General features: G+C 44.4%; 1 protein-coding gene across 2 annotated transcripts in view; it reads left to right on the top strand.

Annotated features, from left to right (window-relative positions):
• The first annotated feature begins 1,117 nt into the window (after window positions 1–1,117).
• Window positions 1,118–15,475, top strand: part of stk11ip (serine/threonine kinase 11 interacting protein) — a 63,005-nt gene continuing 48,647 nt past the window's right edge. For both annotated transcript variants that reach the window (XM_060050729.1, XM_060050728.1), the window contains exons 1-14: window positions 1,118–1,265; window positions 2,071–2,138; window positions 2,388–2,593; window positions 3,030–3,104; window positions 3,371–3,466; window positions 3,635–3,742; window positions 4,291–4,362; window positions 5,855–5,984; window positions 6,228–6,331; window positions 6,598–6,687; window positions 7,066–7,107; window positions 7,282–7,449; window positions 8,100–8,181; window positions 8,824–9,219. In XM_060050729.1, the coding sequence (XP_059906712.1) occupies window positions 2,072–2,138; window positions 2,388–2,593; window positions 3,030–3,104; window positions 3,371–3,466; window positions 3,635–3,742; window positions 4,291–4,362; window positions 5,855–5,984; window positions 6,228–6,331; window positions 6,598–6,687; window positions 7,066–7,107; window positions 7,282–7,449; window positions 8,100–8,181; window positions 8,824–9,219 (1,636 nt within the window). In that variant the 5' untranslated portion in view covers window positions 1,118–1,265; window position 2,071. The remainder of the gene's footprint in view (window positions 1,266–2,070; window positions 2,139–2,387; window positions 2,594–3,029; window positions 3,105–3,370; window positions 3,467–3,634; window positions 3,743–4,290; window positions 4,363–5,854; window positions 5,985–6,227; window positions 6,332–6,597; window positions 6,688–7,065; window positions 7,108–7,281; window positions 7,450–8,099; window positions 8,182–8,823; window positions 9,220–15,475) is intronic.

Below are 15,475 nucleotides of genomic sequence, written 5' to 3'. Positions count from 1 at the left end.
GTTATTCGCTCTTACGCTATCATTTCGTCGCCTGATGTGGTGTAGTCTCTTGCTCTGGATCGTCTCCAAGCAAAGCAGCGAGCTCGAGAATCACGTTTATTCAGATCAACAAAGCATACCTACAGATCTTCCAAAGGAGATAATGCCCCTGACTAGTTATTTCAGTAAAGTAGCCTATACGAGCATAAAAGTGGCACACGCGGTTTGCGCGCCCTTCTCCGGTGCGATCCGGTGCAGGCATGTTGGTCGCTGTTTCGGACCCTGCATCTCGCTGCTCATCAAGAGCTGCAGCGGCCTCCCGCAGCAGCTCGGCCACCGTCTTTTTCGCCATTTTCACGTTATTACTATATACGTCAACCCAGTCAAACCTGGCACAATGCTAGGCATAGAAAATAAAGTGCCAAGTAGTGCGTTTGAGTATTCTCTGCGAACCGACTCACCACCAAAGTGGTCCAAGCACAATGAAAACAGTTCATGCTTCAAGTCACACTGGGCGAAGCCATCTTGAATTCGGCTAGGTCACCACTGAGTTCAACCGAGATGGGGAGTTCGCCTTCCGAGGAAAAGGGGCGTGTTCGTGTGTGTCGCTCGGCAACGTCCTCGGACCTCCGAGACGGATGGATAATAAAACAGCGTCGTGGATGATCAGCTGGTCTGGCGAGGAAGTGACGTAGTTCCCGCCCAGACGCGATTGGCTGATTTTGCAAAATCTTTGCAAAGCGTTTTGCATAATCTTTTGTAAAACGTTTTGCAAAATATTTTGCCAAGTGTTTTGCGGATTGACTAATTTGAATTTCGCAACACAGGGAGCGTTCTGAAGTGCATTGCAATCACGGGGACGCTATAGCTTTTCAATTTGAATAAAGGAACTCAAAATAATTGACAAAATGGTTTTCTATTTTTATTGTTATAACTTTTGCAAATTTCATTGAAGATTTCATTGTCACTTTGCATATCAAAATACACTTTGAAAAACGTATTTAAAAATTAAATTATTAAATTGCATTATGAATTGTCAATTGCATAATGTAATGACTTATTGAATTGCAAATTGCAAATTCCATTGCCATTTGAATTTTGCAACATATATGCTTCAATATCTTTGTCCCGTGTCGGCTGCCGTTCTCTTTGCCGTTGTTGACAGCGTCACGTGACATAAAATGTCAACATCATCTCTCGCTGCTTGCCTTTCAGATCTCAGACATTTAGGTTTATTTTGGGAATGTTCCGCTAATAAACAGTGCTGTTAGATTGTCCTGTTAAAGGTACGTATGTCGAAGGTTGGGGGTGTTAAAAGTGATCAAATAAATGTGCACTACACTGTCTATTTTCCCACTGTGATGAAGGTACGTGTACTGTTGTGTATGGTTGTGTACGGAAACATGACGGTGGGGTTGAGGGGATCGCGGCACGGATCCTAGGGTTTTGTTAAGGAGACTTAAATGTTCAATACCAAGGTCACGTCGTCAAGGACCGACTTCCGACTCTTATATCATTAAACATTTGTTTTATTTAAGTAAGGGTGCTGAGGGGGAGTTTAAAAGGGAAGAGGCAGATTAATGGTACATGGTTAATAGACTGCAATTATGCAGCGCTTCTCAGATGGTGACTCAATGGCCACTCAAAGCGCTTTACAATATTGCCTCACATACACACATTCACAGACCAACGGCGGTGTCAACCACGCCAGGTGACAGCCAGAGCAGTCCGGGTGAGGTGGCTTGCTCTGGGACACATCGACGCAGAGCTCACAACTCACAGCTAGGAGGAGCCGGAGGATCGAACTAGCAACCTTCCGGTTACCCTCCACCCGCTCCTGAGCCACAGCACGCCCAATAGTGAATGCACATATGTTTTGTAGGCATAACAAAGCAAATTGAAATGTGCCCCCTACCCCCTGTCGCATGCTCACGTACTACCGAGATCCGCAGTTCTGCAGTTACGGACATGTGACGACACACACACACACACACACACACACACACACACACACACACACACACACACACACACACACACACACCACATTCTAGTGTTGTGATCTCCTGTTGTGTGTCGTTGGGTTTTCAGGATGGCTGTCGCACACACGGGCAAGTCCTCCCTTGTCCACAGCCTGGCCGCGCTGCTCCGAAACGATGGTAACACTCACACTTACCCTTATTTTGCATATCTAAACAATGTTTTTAACCATTGGAATGCCGAAGTAGACAGGGCGGGTTAGTGTCCTGTCCTTTTATTAAGTCTGAGTTCCGTTATACATTCTTACCGGCCCCCTCTCCCCTCCACCTTTCCTCCGCCATCCCCTCCCCACCACCACCCATCCCCTCTCCCCCTCCCCCCCACCATCTCCCATCCCCTCTCCCCCTCCCCACCCTCTCCTCCCCCAGGGGGCGAGGTGCTGAGCGGCAGCAGCACCCTGACCCTTCAGGCGTCCACGCTGGCCCAGCTGACGCTGCTGTTCGAGCAGTACCTGCTCTCCCGGCCCGGCGCCCAACACGGCTTCCTGGCGCTGGCCTCCCACCCCGCCGACACACACTCCCTGCTGGAGCTGCAGTTCCTGTTTGACGTGCTGCAGAAGACTATCTCACTGAAGGTGGGGGGTTGGGGGGTGGAGAGAGGGGGAAGGAGGAAGGGAGGGAGAATGATGGAGGGGGGGAGAGAGAGAGAGAGAATGATGGATGGGGGAGAGGGAGAAAAAGAGAGAGTGGGAAGGATAAAGGGAGGGAGACAGTGATGAAGGGATGGAGAGGGAGAAGAAGAGGGAGAGGAAAGGATGAAGGGAGGGGAGGGAGAAGGATGAAGGGAGGGATAGGAAAAAATACTGAGAAAAGGAGGATGGGGAGAGAAGGAAAGAGCCATATAGCTTGAGATGCACTCTATATGCATTTCATTCAGAGTATTGTTAGTTTTACAATTTTAAACACGCATTTCTTTAAGCATTTCTAGCAGTGGGATTTGTTTAGTGCATAATATAAGGGTGTATTTAAACAGGGTTCATGGTGTTGTAATGTTGTATTCTGATTTCCCAGCTGATAGAGGTGCCCGGGTCGAGGACTCAGTCTGCAGTGAAGATCTTCCCTTTCAAGTCCCTCAAGATCCTGGAGGTAAATATCTACCTCGCTTTAAGAATCAGCACCTCCACTTGATCAAGGAATACGTTCAGAACAATGGAATTGTTTTTTATATTGTATTTGTGTACAGCACTTTGGTCAACTACTGTTGTTTTCAAATGTGCTACATAAATAAACTTGACTTGACTTGAATCAATTCTACTTCCTTTTCATCTTCTTCTATTTCTACTTCTATTTCTTCTCCTTCTTCTTCTTCTTCTCCTTCTTTTTTTCTTCTTCTTTCTCTCTCTGTCCTCCAGTTGAAGCGTATCCCTCCTCACCGTCTGGAGGGACTGAGAGGAGTGTACTCCCAGCTGGAGGTCTTCAAGTGCTCCAAAAGCCTCACCTCCCTGGAGGTACCGTGTGTGTGTGTGTGTGTGTGTGTGTGTGTGTGTGTGTGTGTGTGTGTGTGTGTGTGTGTGTGTGTGTGTGTGTGTGTGTGTGTGTGTGTGTGTGTGTGTGTGTGTGTGTGTGTGTGTGTGTAAAATAATAAGTATGTGTATTATGTATGTGTCTTTGTGTAGGAGCTGCTGTCACTGTGTGGAGGTGACCTGAGTTCTGCACTCCCCTGGCTAGACCTCCACACTCTAAACTTCAGCTACAACTCTATCAACTGCCTGGATGCCTCGCTGGTCAGACACACACACACACACACACACACACACACACACACACACACACACACACACTCACACTCACACTCACACTCACACTCAATCAGTCACAGACACAAACACACTAATAATATTTAGCAATACTAATAAGTAATAGACACACATTAATAGAGACTTCCCACATACACATTGATGCACACACTTTAATACACACACAAAACACACACATTAATACAAACACACGTACACACACCTTAATATACACACAAAACACACACACACACACATACAAATGAATAGCCCACGCACATTAATACACAAACAAACATTAATACACACATTCATACACACACAAACATTAATGCACACACACACATTAATATACACATTAATACACAAACACACACACAAGCATTAATACACACACACACACGCAGGCACGCATTAAAACACATGCACACATTAACACACACACACGCAGGCATTAATGCACACACATGCACGCATTAATACACACAGGCGGATGCTCACACAGTGGTGATAAGTGTAATGTGTGATTTCCTCAGAGTCTGCTGAATGTCCTGACGTCTATGGATCTGAGTCACAACAAGATCCAGGACTGTGCTGAGTTCCTCAAGGTATCTCTCTCTCTCTCTCTCTCTCTCGCTCTCTCCATATTGGCTCTCACAATATTGGCTCTCACCATATTGGCTCTCACCATATTCTCACTCTCTCTCTCCATATTCTCTCTCTGTGCACTCTCCTTATCTGGGGTCCTTCGCCACCTGAATCTTCTCTCTCGCTCTCACAAGTCCTGCTTTGTATTTTTTTCTCTTTATATCTGTCCGTTTACAGATGCAAAGGTCTTCGTTGATAGGAAAATAATACATTTACATTGTCAAAGCAAGACATTTTCCTCACGTTCTCTTTCTCAAGGTCAATTTAAAGTGCTTCATTGGCATGGGAAACATACATTTATATTGTCAAAGCACAAAACATTGTCAAATTGTCTTACACTTATATTTAAATAAGATAACTTAAAATATCTCTCGCTCACTCTCTCTCTCTCTCTCTCTCCCACCCCCTTTCACACATGCAGCCCTCACGATAATATAATTAACGTTTGAAAGGGACTTTTCTTTCTCTTTCTTTGTCTTACCCTCTCTTTCTCTTTCTCTCTCTTTGTCTCTCCCTCTTTCTCTTTCTCTCAATTTGGTTCTCCCTCTTTTTCTCTTTTTCTCTCTGTGGCTCCTACTATTTCTCTTCTATTTCTATGTCTCTGTCTCTGTGTGTGTGTGTGAGAGATTCATCAAGATCAGATATCCTCTATTTTTGGTAAGATATAAGTGTAACTGACTTTGTAGTTTCTTTCCAGTGTTTCTTTGTGGTATTTAATTTTTATTAATTGGTAACTTGGCGGGGCTGAACTGTCTGAGGGTTGTCCTGAAGCACCGACAGTGCTGGGCAGAGCTTCTGTATCGGCTGGTTGATGGACTCTTAAGGGTTGATCATGGTCCCACATTCACGCAATGCAATGGGGTTACGGACCCCTTACGTCCTTGCATCCACCGCAAGGGCCTGACGAAGCGCTTCCCAAAATTGTTTACCTTCCGGGAACATAATCAGCCCTTTAACCTGGCTCTGTCTGTCTGTCTGTCTGTCTGTCTGTCTGTCTGTCTGTCTGTCTGTCTGTCTGTCTGTCTGTCTGTCTGTCTGTCTGCCTGCCTGCCTGCCTGCCTGCCTGCCTCTATGTCTGTCTGCCTGTCTCTATGTCTGTCTGTCTGTCGTTCTGCGTGTCTCTATGTCTGTCTGCCTGTCTCTATGTCTGTCTGTCTGTCGTTCTGCGTGTCTCTATGTCTGTCTGTCGTTCTGCGTGTCTCTATGTCTGTCTGTCTGTCGTTCTGCGTGTCTCTATGTCTCTGTCTGTCGTTCTGCGTGTCTCTATGTCTGTCTGTCTGTCGTTCTGCGTGTCTCTATGTCTGTCTGTCTGTCGTTCTGCGTGTCTCTATGTCTGTCTGTCTGTCGTTCTGCGTGTCTCTATGTCTGTCTGTCTGTCTGTCTGTCGTTCTGCGTGTCTCTATGTCTGTCTGTCTGTCTGTCTGTCGTTCTGCGTGTCTCTATGTCTCTCAGCCTCTCAGTGAGTTGAAGTATTTGAACCTGGGCTACAACAACCTGCAGAGGGCGCCATCGCTTGCCCCTAGCGCCCAGGCCAAGCTGCACACACTCATCCTCCGCAACAACGAGCTGGAGACCATCAACGGTAACACACACACATGTACACATACACACACACTTAAACACATGCATACGTTTATAATCACCTGCTCATTTATATGTGCGCACACAAACACACACACTATGCAGAATGAAAATATCCACACACCATTGTTCTTAATGTGGAGTCAAGAAAAATATTCACAACTGTTTTGATTGATATTTACATCAATACAATGAGAGCTGCAGACTTGTAATCCAACATTTACTGTGTGTGTGTGTGTTCCAGGTGTAGAACAGTTGTCGTCGCTGCAACACGTGGACCTTGCCTACAACCTGCTGCTAGAACATTCTCAGCTCGCTCCTCTGGCACTGCTGCATGTTCTCTCCACGGTAACACACACACATGTGTGCTTCTGCGTTTCACACACACACACACACACACACACACACACACACACACACACACACACACACACACACACACACACACACACACACACACACACACACACACACACACACACACACACACACACACACACACACACACTTTTTGGTAGAACCTTTCACAGCACAGTATGCCAATTGTCCAGGTGTGTGTATTTATGTGTGTGTGACCCTGTGACCCTAACGTGCTCCTCCTCCTCCTCCCCCAGCTCATCCTGGATGGGAACCCTCTGTTCTTCCAGAGGAACCACCGCATTGCAACCGTCCGTCACCTCTCCCCCCGGGCGGCCCACCTCAGGGTCAGTAGACCTCCTACACCCTGACACCCACCCTACTCCCTCACGCCCACCCCTGCACCCTCACATCCATCCCTACACCCTCACACCCACCCCTACACCCACTCCTACACCCTCACATCCACCCCTACACCCTCACATCCATCCCTACACCCACCCCTACTCCCTCACATCCACCCTTACACCCTCACATCTACCCTACACCCTCACATCCATCCCTACACCCTCACACCCACCCCTACACCCACCCCTACACCCTCACATCCAACCCTACACCCTCACATCCACCACTACAGCCTCACATCCACCCTACAGCCTCACATCCACCCTACACCCTTGCATCTACCCTACACCCTCAAAGACACTGTGTTTTGGTTTCAGCTCAAGCTGGACGGCTGCACGTTGACCTCATCAGAGCTGTCCGTAAGTCAATCTTAAGTACCTAGCATTAGACATTGTTTTGTAGAGATACTGCTACAACAATAACAAAAACAATGTATTCGTGAAACAAGTTGTCCAACAATTTTTTTAATACAGTTCATTCTGATGAGTCAGTCAACAGCCAATCACGTTTCACTGTCTGACACTTCCCCTAAGGTCCTGCCCAAACCGGGGCAGCTCATTGGCCATTCCCAGGCCCCGCCCCCGGTTGCCAGGGAAACGGAGCGTGGTGCAGAGGAAGGGTCCAGCGGCGCGGGGGAGCTGAGCGACAGTATGTCCGTGGGCGAGGTGGCGGTGACGCGGGTCCGCAGGAAGAAGGCCAGGGTACGCTTCCTGCCTGAACAACGGAGAGTTATTGTAGTGGCCTTGGCTTGGCAGCAATAGATTTCCAAATATGGGCACGGCCTTTCAATGTTAAAATAACCTCCAGCCAATGAGAGTGACGCTCTTGCTCTCTTCACTCCGGTTGATTCCGGTTTGAAGAAGGGGTAAAAAATTATATTCCAATGTCAGAAAAGTCTTTGGTGGAGAATTTAACGTTTAACGTCCAAAGCTTTTCAAAACGTATTTGGTGTTTGGTCCTTAATGTGCAAAGTAAACAATGCACAAAGTAAATAAGGTGCAAAGTCAAACCGGAGAAGTGATTTCGGAAATGACTTTGTTAGAGGACCAATCACAGCGCTTGCCGTCTCTGTTGCGTCGACGGATAGTTAAAAAATATTTGATGCGCACGTAAGCTTCATCTGTTGCTAGGTAAAGCTGAATGTCGATTCTAGATCGCCTACTTAGGATATCTTAGATAGGATTCCCAAAACAAGATAGGATATGTTTCTGTAATAACAAATTGAGAGAAATCCTATCTTACACTTCTCCTATCTTAACTTGGGACTTAAGATAGGAAGTTTCTGTAATAAGGGCCCAGGCTCCGTGCAGGCTAGTGTCCCTCTCCTTCACTGTTTCCCCTCCTCCTACAGGCCAAGGTGAAGGTGAGGAGGGCCAGCATCTCTGAACTCAGTGACACAGATCACCAGCCCAGACCACGGACCTCCTCTCAAGGTAGGGGTGTGTGCGCGTCACCAGAAAACCCATACCTTTCAAAGTAAAAGTCCTCTATTCGCAGTAAACATCGTGCTACCTCACCAGAAGGATGTATAAAAACTAGTGCTGTCAAGCGATTAAAATATTTAATCATGATTAATCGCAAATGTTTTTTCTATGCTAAATATCCCTTGATTTCTTTGTCCCATTATTTTTTCTCATTTTAATGCTCTTATCAACATGGAGAAATGCATCGGCTTGCCTTGTGCAAATGTTTTTTTATTGATAACAACATTGGCATATACTGATCAAAACAGGACGATACAAAAAAAAAAGCCTATAGTGCAATTAAACGATGAACATACAAACATACTGCCTTGAACATAGCTGTCAGGCTACTGCTTCTTTGTTTTGAGCCAAAGAAAAAAAATTGCGTTAATCGCGCGATAAAAATATTAACGCCGTTAAAATTAGTTTGCGTTAACGCCGTTAATAACACGTTTAACTGACAGCACTAATAAAAACCTTTCAAAGTAAAATTCACCTCTCCTTCCGGTAGAGATATATGCATTGATTTCAAAGTAAATGTCCAATCTCCTTCCGGTAGACATATATACAAACAGTACATTTCAAAGTAAAAGCCCTCTTTCCTCCCGGTAGACATCGTGCTCCCCCACCAGAAGGACATAGAGCGGATGGACAGCTTCCGGGAGCAGCTGGGGGAGGACTGGCTGCGCTACCAGCATCACCTCGAGGTGGCACCACCTACCAACTCCACTCCCCTCACCGCCAGCAGCAATGGCTTAGACCTCCCCCCAGACCGGGCACCAGAGCTCCCGGAGGTCCTGGAGGTCCCACCCCCGCCAGCCCCCTGCTCCCAGCCCAGGGAGGGGGCCTGGGCTGGGGGAGCGGAGCAGGAGACTGAGGAGTCCACCCTGCGGTGGAGCTGTCAGAGCCCAGGAGAGACCCAGTCCACCCTGGAGGGAGAGGACGGGTCCGTGCCCATGAAGAAGAGCGCGGACACCAGAGAAGAAGAGGAGGAGGAGGACCTGGGAGGTAAAGTGGCGTTTCATTGGAGTACATTCTTCTTAGTGTGTATTTTAATGTTCATCTAAATGTATCTAATCATCTTTAATCCTATCCTTTCTTTACATATATTTTCCTTCACGTAACTTAGAGCGTATAATTGGGAAGCCTACAATCCACACACTCTGTGGCGTTATACGACATGTATCCGGGAAACCCACCATCCACACACTCGTTGCGTCATAAAAGCTCTACCCGACAGAGCTCCTCTCATTCTTCATCACATCTGTGTTTGGAATGGGCATGGTTATTCACCTGATAGGGGTTGGATTATGCTAATGTCCCTGGTCTCGATGTCAAGGCCAGGGATTTTCAAAACGGCCTGTTCTATCAAACCGGTTCATAAAGAAACTTCAGAGGAGACTGCAAAGAAAAAGTTTGACTCTCAGATCTCTGATTTGTTCCTCTATTCTAGTTACGATGAACACGTGGAAAAAGTGGAAGGGCCAGGAATAAACCATTTCCCATGATACAATCTGTGAAAATATCCCGGAAAAGTTGGCACATAAAGCAAGTTTTGGTTCTTGAGAAAGAACAGAAATGTTGTTGAGGTTGTAGGTTTTCTCACAGTATGCGTATGAAACAACCTGGTCTCACAGGAATCCGTGAAATGACCACGGAAACACGCCAATTTCCATGATATGGCCATTGATTTTGCTCCAATGCAAGTTGATGACACTCATATTCCGTGGCACACACACAGATCCCCGTTTCAATGAACGAGTCGACGACGGGCGCTTAACTCAAAATCCTTGGTGGCATCACGGAATCACTTAAATTGTCTGTGATATGCCAAAGGAATTTGCTCAAATGCAACCTAATGACACTCATTTTCCGTGGCACACACACAGATCCCCGTATCAACGACCGAGTCGACCACGGGCGCTTAACTCAAAATCCGTGGTGGCCTCACGGAATCACTTAAATTGTCTGTGATATGCCAACGGAATTTGCACCAATGCAAGTTAATGACACTCATATTCCGTGGCACACACACACAGATCCCCGTCTCAACGACCGAGTCAACCGGGTCTCACAGGGATCCTTGAAATGACCATATAGAATGAAATTCATATTGACGGTATGGCACTATATCCCTGTTCTCGCCCATGCACCCATCTTGAATTTAATAGACCATTTTCGTTGCTTCGAGGAGGTCTGGTGGTCTGTGTGTATAACAAATCAATAAATAAACATCTAAATATAACGAAATAAATAAATATCTATAAATATGTATGTGTGTGTGTATATATATATATATATATATATATATATATATATATATATATATATATATATATATATATATATATATATATATACACGTACATATTTATCCATAGGCCTACATATTTACTTATTTTGTTGCTTCTCCGTACATAATAAATAAATAAATAGGTATGTATATACCTATGCACGAAAGTGGTCTATTAAATTCAAGAAGGGCCGGCGTGAATAGGGATATAGTGCCATACCTTCAATATGAATTTCATTCATTTCCGAGAGGATGCTCAATGGTCAGATACAGATCTCGTTATAACAATAATTTATATCGATGTATATAACGATAATAACTACATGGTCAACTTATAATATTATAGCTAAATAATTGTCTATTTATTTATTTATACATAATATATATTTTAATATTTAATTTATTCAATATTAAACCAATGCATTTAAATTGGGAGATTATTTTCGACTTCAGAAGGGGGGGGGGCTGCGCAGGATTCGTCAAAACAACAATCCGATTTAACCACGTTCCTTAAACCCAGTCTCACACCAGATTGTAGTAAATCTGCCCACAGCGGAAAACACATTACAATAACGGCTCTAAACATGTGACACACCTACGTTTTTTGGCCTATTCTTTTCAATGAGCATGCGTCCACGTCACGTGACTGTCATGGTTGCTATGGTGGTTGCCATCGACCCCCCCCCCCATATCTTTCAAATTTCCACAGTTTAGACTTGTAATTAATAAGTTACTTTTTAAATCAATGTCTGGTGGCTAGTTACGTCACTCTGAGAGTTGCGCACGGACATATTTGGTAGTGACACAGCCTATAACCTATTTGTGAAAGCAAAAGCTCAAGCTCATTGATTGGACGAGGCAGGGTTATTTGAAATAATTCATTCAGATATCATGTGTGAGCGGTCATTCCTCCCCCTGAGTGTATTGACTATTTCTGGTCATTGAAATGCTCATTGCAAGCTTCCTATTCATGTCTAGTGTAACCCTACTGTCCACTAGCCACCCCATGCACCCCATATGGATATGGCGAGTTGTTGCCAGGCCTCAGTGGTGGTGGTGTCATATCTATGAAAGAGGGCATTCAAATATACTACAATGATCAATTAGGAGGCCGAATCCCTAAAGGAAGTGATGCAATAGGTAACTTCTGAGTTAAGGACAGTAACAAGTAATCTATAGACCTGCGGTCTCTTTTATATCAACGGGGGTCTCAAAGGACGCATACGATCATCAAGCAATTACTCAGCAAGTGCTTCATCTCGTTGCACCTCACCCAGCGGCTCGCTTGCAAGATTTTGGCCTGAAGTTCTTCCCAGACCTACACTCTAGCCATCCATGATCATATCTGAGAATCAGGCCTCTCTTTAATAATGACAAAAAGTTATGAGAGAAATTAACATTCACTTTCTGAGATTTTGGGTTAGGGTTATGGTTAGGGTTAGGGCTTTTCTTTTCCAGAGACCCACAATTTTCACTGAGTAATCCCAAGATACACCCTGGTTGAAGGTCTAATGGACAAGATTCTATCTCTTGTCAACTAATTTAGATTAATTTCTAGCAATGACTTGGTGCCAATGCGAAAAAATTTAGCATTTGATGATGATATGTGAGCCTTTCCTGTAGGGCTGGAGCCCCCAGTTGATAATCGTGTGTGTTCTTTGAGACCCTCTAAAGAGATCCCAGGTCTATAGCTTACTTGTTAATGTCCTCGCCTCAGTCACCTATTGCATCACTTCCTTTAGGGCTTCGGCCTCCTAATTGATCATTGTAGTATATTTGAATGCCCTCTTTCATGACACCACAACTGGGACGTTGCAACAATTCTCCATATCCATATGGGGGAGGGGGGGTGCTTGTGGACAGTAGGGGTACACTAGACATAAATAGTAAGCACACTCAGGAATGACCTCTCTCACATGATAACTTAATAAATTCTTTCAAATAACCCTGCCTCGTTAAATGAATGAGCTTGGTGTTTTGCTTTCACTAATAGGTTATAGGCCTAGGCTGTGTCTCTACACAAATCTGTCCATGCGCATCTCTCGGAGTGACGTAACTAGACACCAGACAGCGAATAAAAAAAAAGAACAATACAAAAATAACTTATTTTACTCAGTTTAAACGTACTAGTCTAAACTGCGTAAAATGGAAAGATATTCCAGCAGACCCTAGTTTACGACAAAAACAACACAATTGACGGCAACTCAGTTGCCACCCTTAACGTCGTTAACGTGGTTTGGAGCAGAGATGTCTGAACTCATGAAGTCGTTTGCAAAGTCAACGGTGCATACATTGTGTACATTAATGCTCCTCATCAAAGCATCCCGCTTCTATCACAGGAATCTAGAATCAATATGTTCGGGGCTTTGTTCAGAATATTTTGCATATAAGATGAACATGTATTAATTGCAGGATCTATGCGTGGATGTTACAGAAAATGAAATAATGGCCATAGGTCGTAAAGAAGTGCACATGGATGTATACGATAACTGTGGGAAAGGGGGGGGGGGGGGGGGGGTGGAAGGGTGCAGTCGATGGCAACCACCATAGGATTGTTGTTTTGATGAATCCTGCGCAGCCTGCCCCCCCTTCTGAAATTGAAAATAATCTCCAGATTGAAATGCATTGAAATGCATTGGGAATGTGGTTCAGGTATGACAATATTTAAATATTTATAATATAAAAAACTAGCCTATACGTAGGCCTACAGAATATCATACATTTGACATATAGAGTTAGACTATTATATGTATAAGGTTATAGGCCGAATTCGGTTAAAATGCTGCCTCTGCTGGCCCACAACTAACGTACACAAAGAACGTCACGTTGTCTCGTTATACGCTTTATAAGTTAATTATATTTAAATTATTATAACCATGTAGCCTTTATTTTCTTGGCGTTATCATTACATCCTTTCTCGTTACATCGATATAAATTATTGTTATAACGAGATCTGTATCTGACCATTGACCATCCTCTCGGAAATTAATGAAATTCATATTGACGGTATGGCACTATATTATGGCGACACATTAGTGCCATAAAGCACTCATGTGATAAAACATGCATTCGGGCGTATTATATTGTATCACACGCGTAGATATTAATTGCGAGCGCGCAAATTATCTCTTCGCGCGTGCGCACTCAGAGCGCTGCTCCCCGAGCGAGGAAAACAGCTCCTCGAGAGCATTACCTCATTGCAAGCGAGAGCGGGAAATAACTTTGGTCGCACAAAACAGCCTCAGCCTCTCGCGAATGATGTTCTGCTCTCGCACGCAAATTTAGTTTTGGCACTATGGGGAGGGAACCAAGGCAGGGCGGGCTTTCCTATGATTGGCCGTTTCTGAAGCGCGATATTTGATTGACAGCCCTCCTCACATTCAATTCTGAATTGTACAGTAAATGGCTGAAACGATAGTTACGTATTGTAACTCTAGATTATATGAGTATAGGCGCAGCCTTTTAAGTGTCGGCCTCATTGTCCTTAAAATAGCTGAAGAAAAGCTGTTTATTGGGGGCAGAACGTCCGCCGGCGCCCGACTATATCTGCGAAATGCGGACGTCATTGAGGCACGCCGCACGCGGACGTAATTGAGGCCCACGCTGTTGGTGGGTTTTCAGTGCTCACGCCTAGGGATAACCCAATAGCGATAGCCTTAAAAGGCTGCGCCTATACTCATAGAATCTAGAGTTACAATACGTAACTATCGTTTCAGCCATTTACTGTACAATTCAGAATTGAATGTGAGGAGGGCTGTCAATCAAATATCGCGCTTCAGAAATGGCCAATCATAGGAAAGCCCGCCCTGCCTTGGTTCCCTCCCCATAGTGCCAAAACTAAATTTGCGCGCGAGAGCAGAACATCATTCGCGAGAGGCTGAGGCTGTTTTGTGCGACCGAAGTTATTTCCCGCTCTCGCTTGCAACGAGGTAATGCTCTCGAGTATGGAGCCAGTTTCCTGCCATAATTCAAACCTGAAAAAAAAAGTTTCAAAGGCTTGTAAGTCTGGGTTTGAAAACTCAACACCTTGTAAAAAAGGTTTTGCAACACTGAAAAAATAGATTATAACCTGAAAAAAATTCAAACAAAAATTCAAACATCTGTAAACATGATTTTGTGTTCTACTTAATCTTCTTATATCATTTTCACCAACACATTTTCAAAGTTCAAACAATTTCACCAGCACATTTGCAGAGTTTCAAATCTGGCACTGTTCTAACAGTGTATTTCATTGTTTCCCGGTTTTGAAACCTTGTAAATGGGATTCTGCAAACAGGTGTTCATACATTGAGAAATAAGTTTTGAAAGGTTGTATATTTAGTAGAGCTGTCAGTTAAACGCGTTATTAACGGCGTTAACGCAAACCAATGTTCTGCTATGTTCAAATGACATTTGTTCAAAGCAGTCTAAACGACTGCTTAGATTTTGATTGCACTATAGGCTCTTTTTTTGTATCTTCCTGTTTTGATCAGTAAATGCCAATGTTGTTATCAATAAAAAATCATTTGCACAAGGCAAGCCAATGCACTTCACCATGTTGATAAGAGAATTAAAACAAGAAGAATTAATGGGACGTACATTCCAATCACATTCTTTTCATCGGCAGAGCACTGTCAATCACGCACAGCCCGGTGAACGGCACACGTGATTGGAATGTACGTCAGCCGAGAGCAACCAATAGGTTTAGAGCTAAATGGTCCCGCCCCCAGGAACGTTTTTTTTTTCTTCAGATTTGACTGTCAGGAGTTTCAAAACGAGTGGGCGACAGAACACTGCCAATATTCACGTGACTCAAAGCTTGCGCCTGTGTGGTCAAATCTCTGAAAAGTCAGTGCTGAAAAGTCAGTTCTGAAAAAATACCTTTACAAGTTTTTAAAACTAAATATTCAACCTTTCAAAACTTATTTCTCAATGTATGAACACCTGTTTGCAGAATCCCATTTACAAGGTTTCAAAACCGGGAAACAATGA

Source organism: Gadus macrocephalus, chromosome 4 (assembly GCF_031168955.1).
Source record: "Gadus macrocephalus chromosome 4, ASM3116895v1".
In the NCBI taxonomy this organism is placed as follows: domain Eukaryota; kingdom Metazoa; phylum Chordata; class Actinopteri; order Gadiformes; family Gadidae; genus Gadus; species Gadus macrocephalus.
This window is presented reverse-complemented; position numbering and strand designations above follow the sequence as displayed.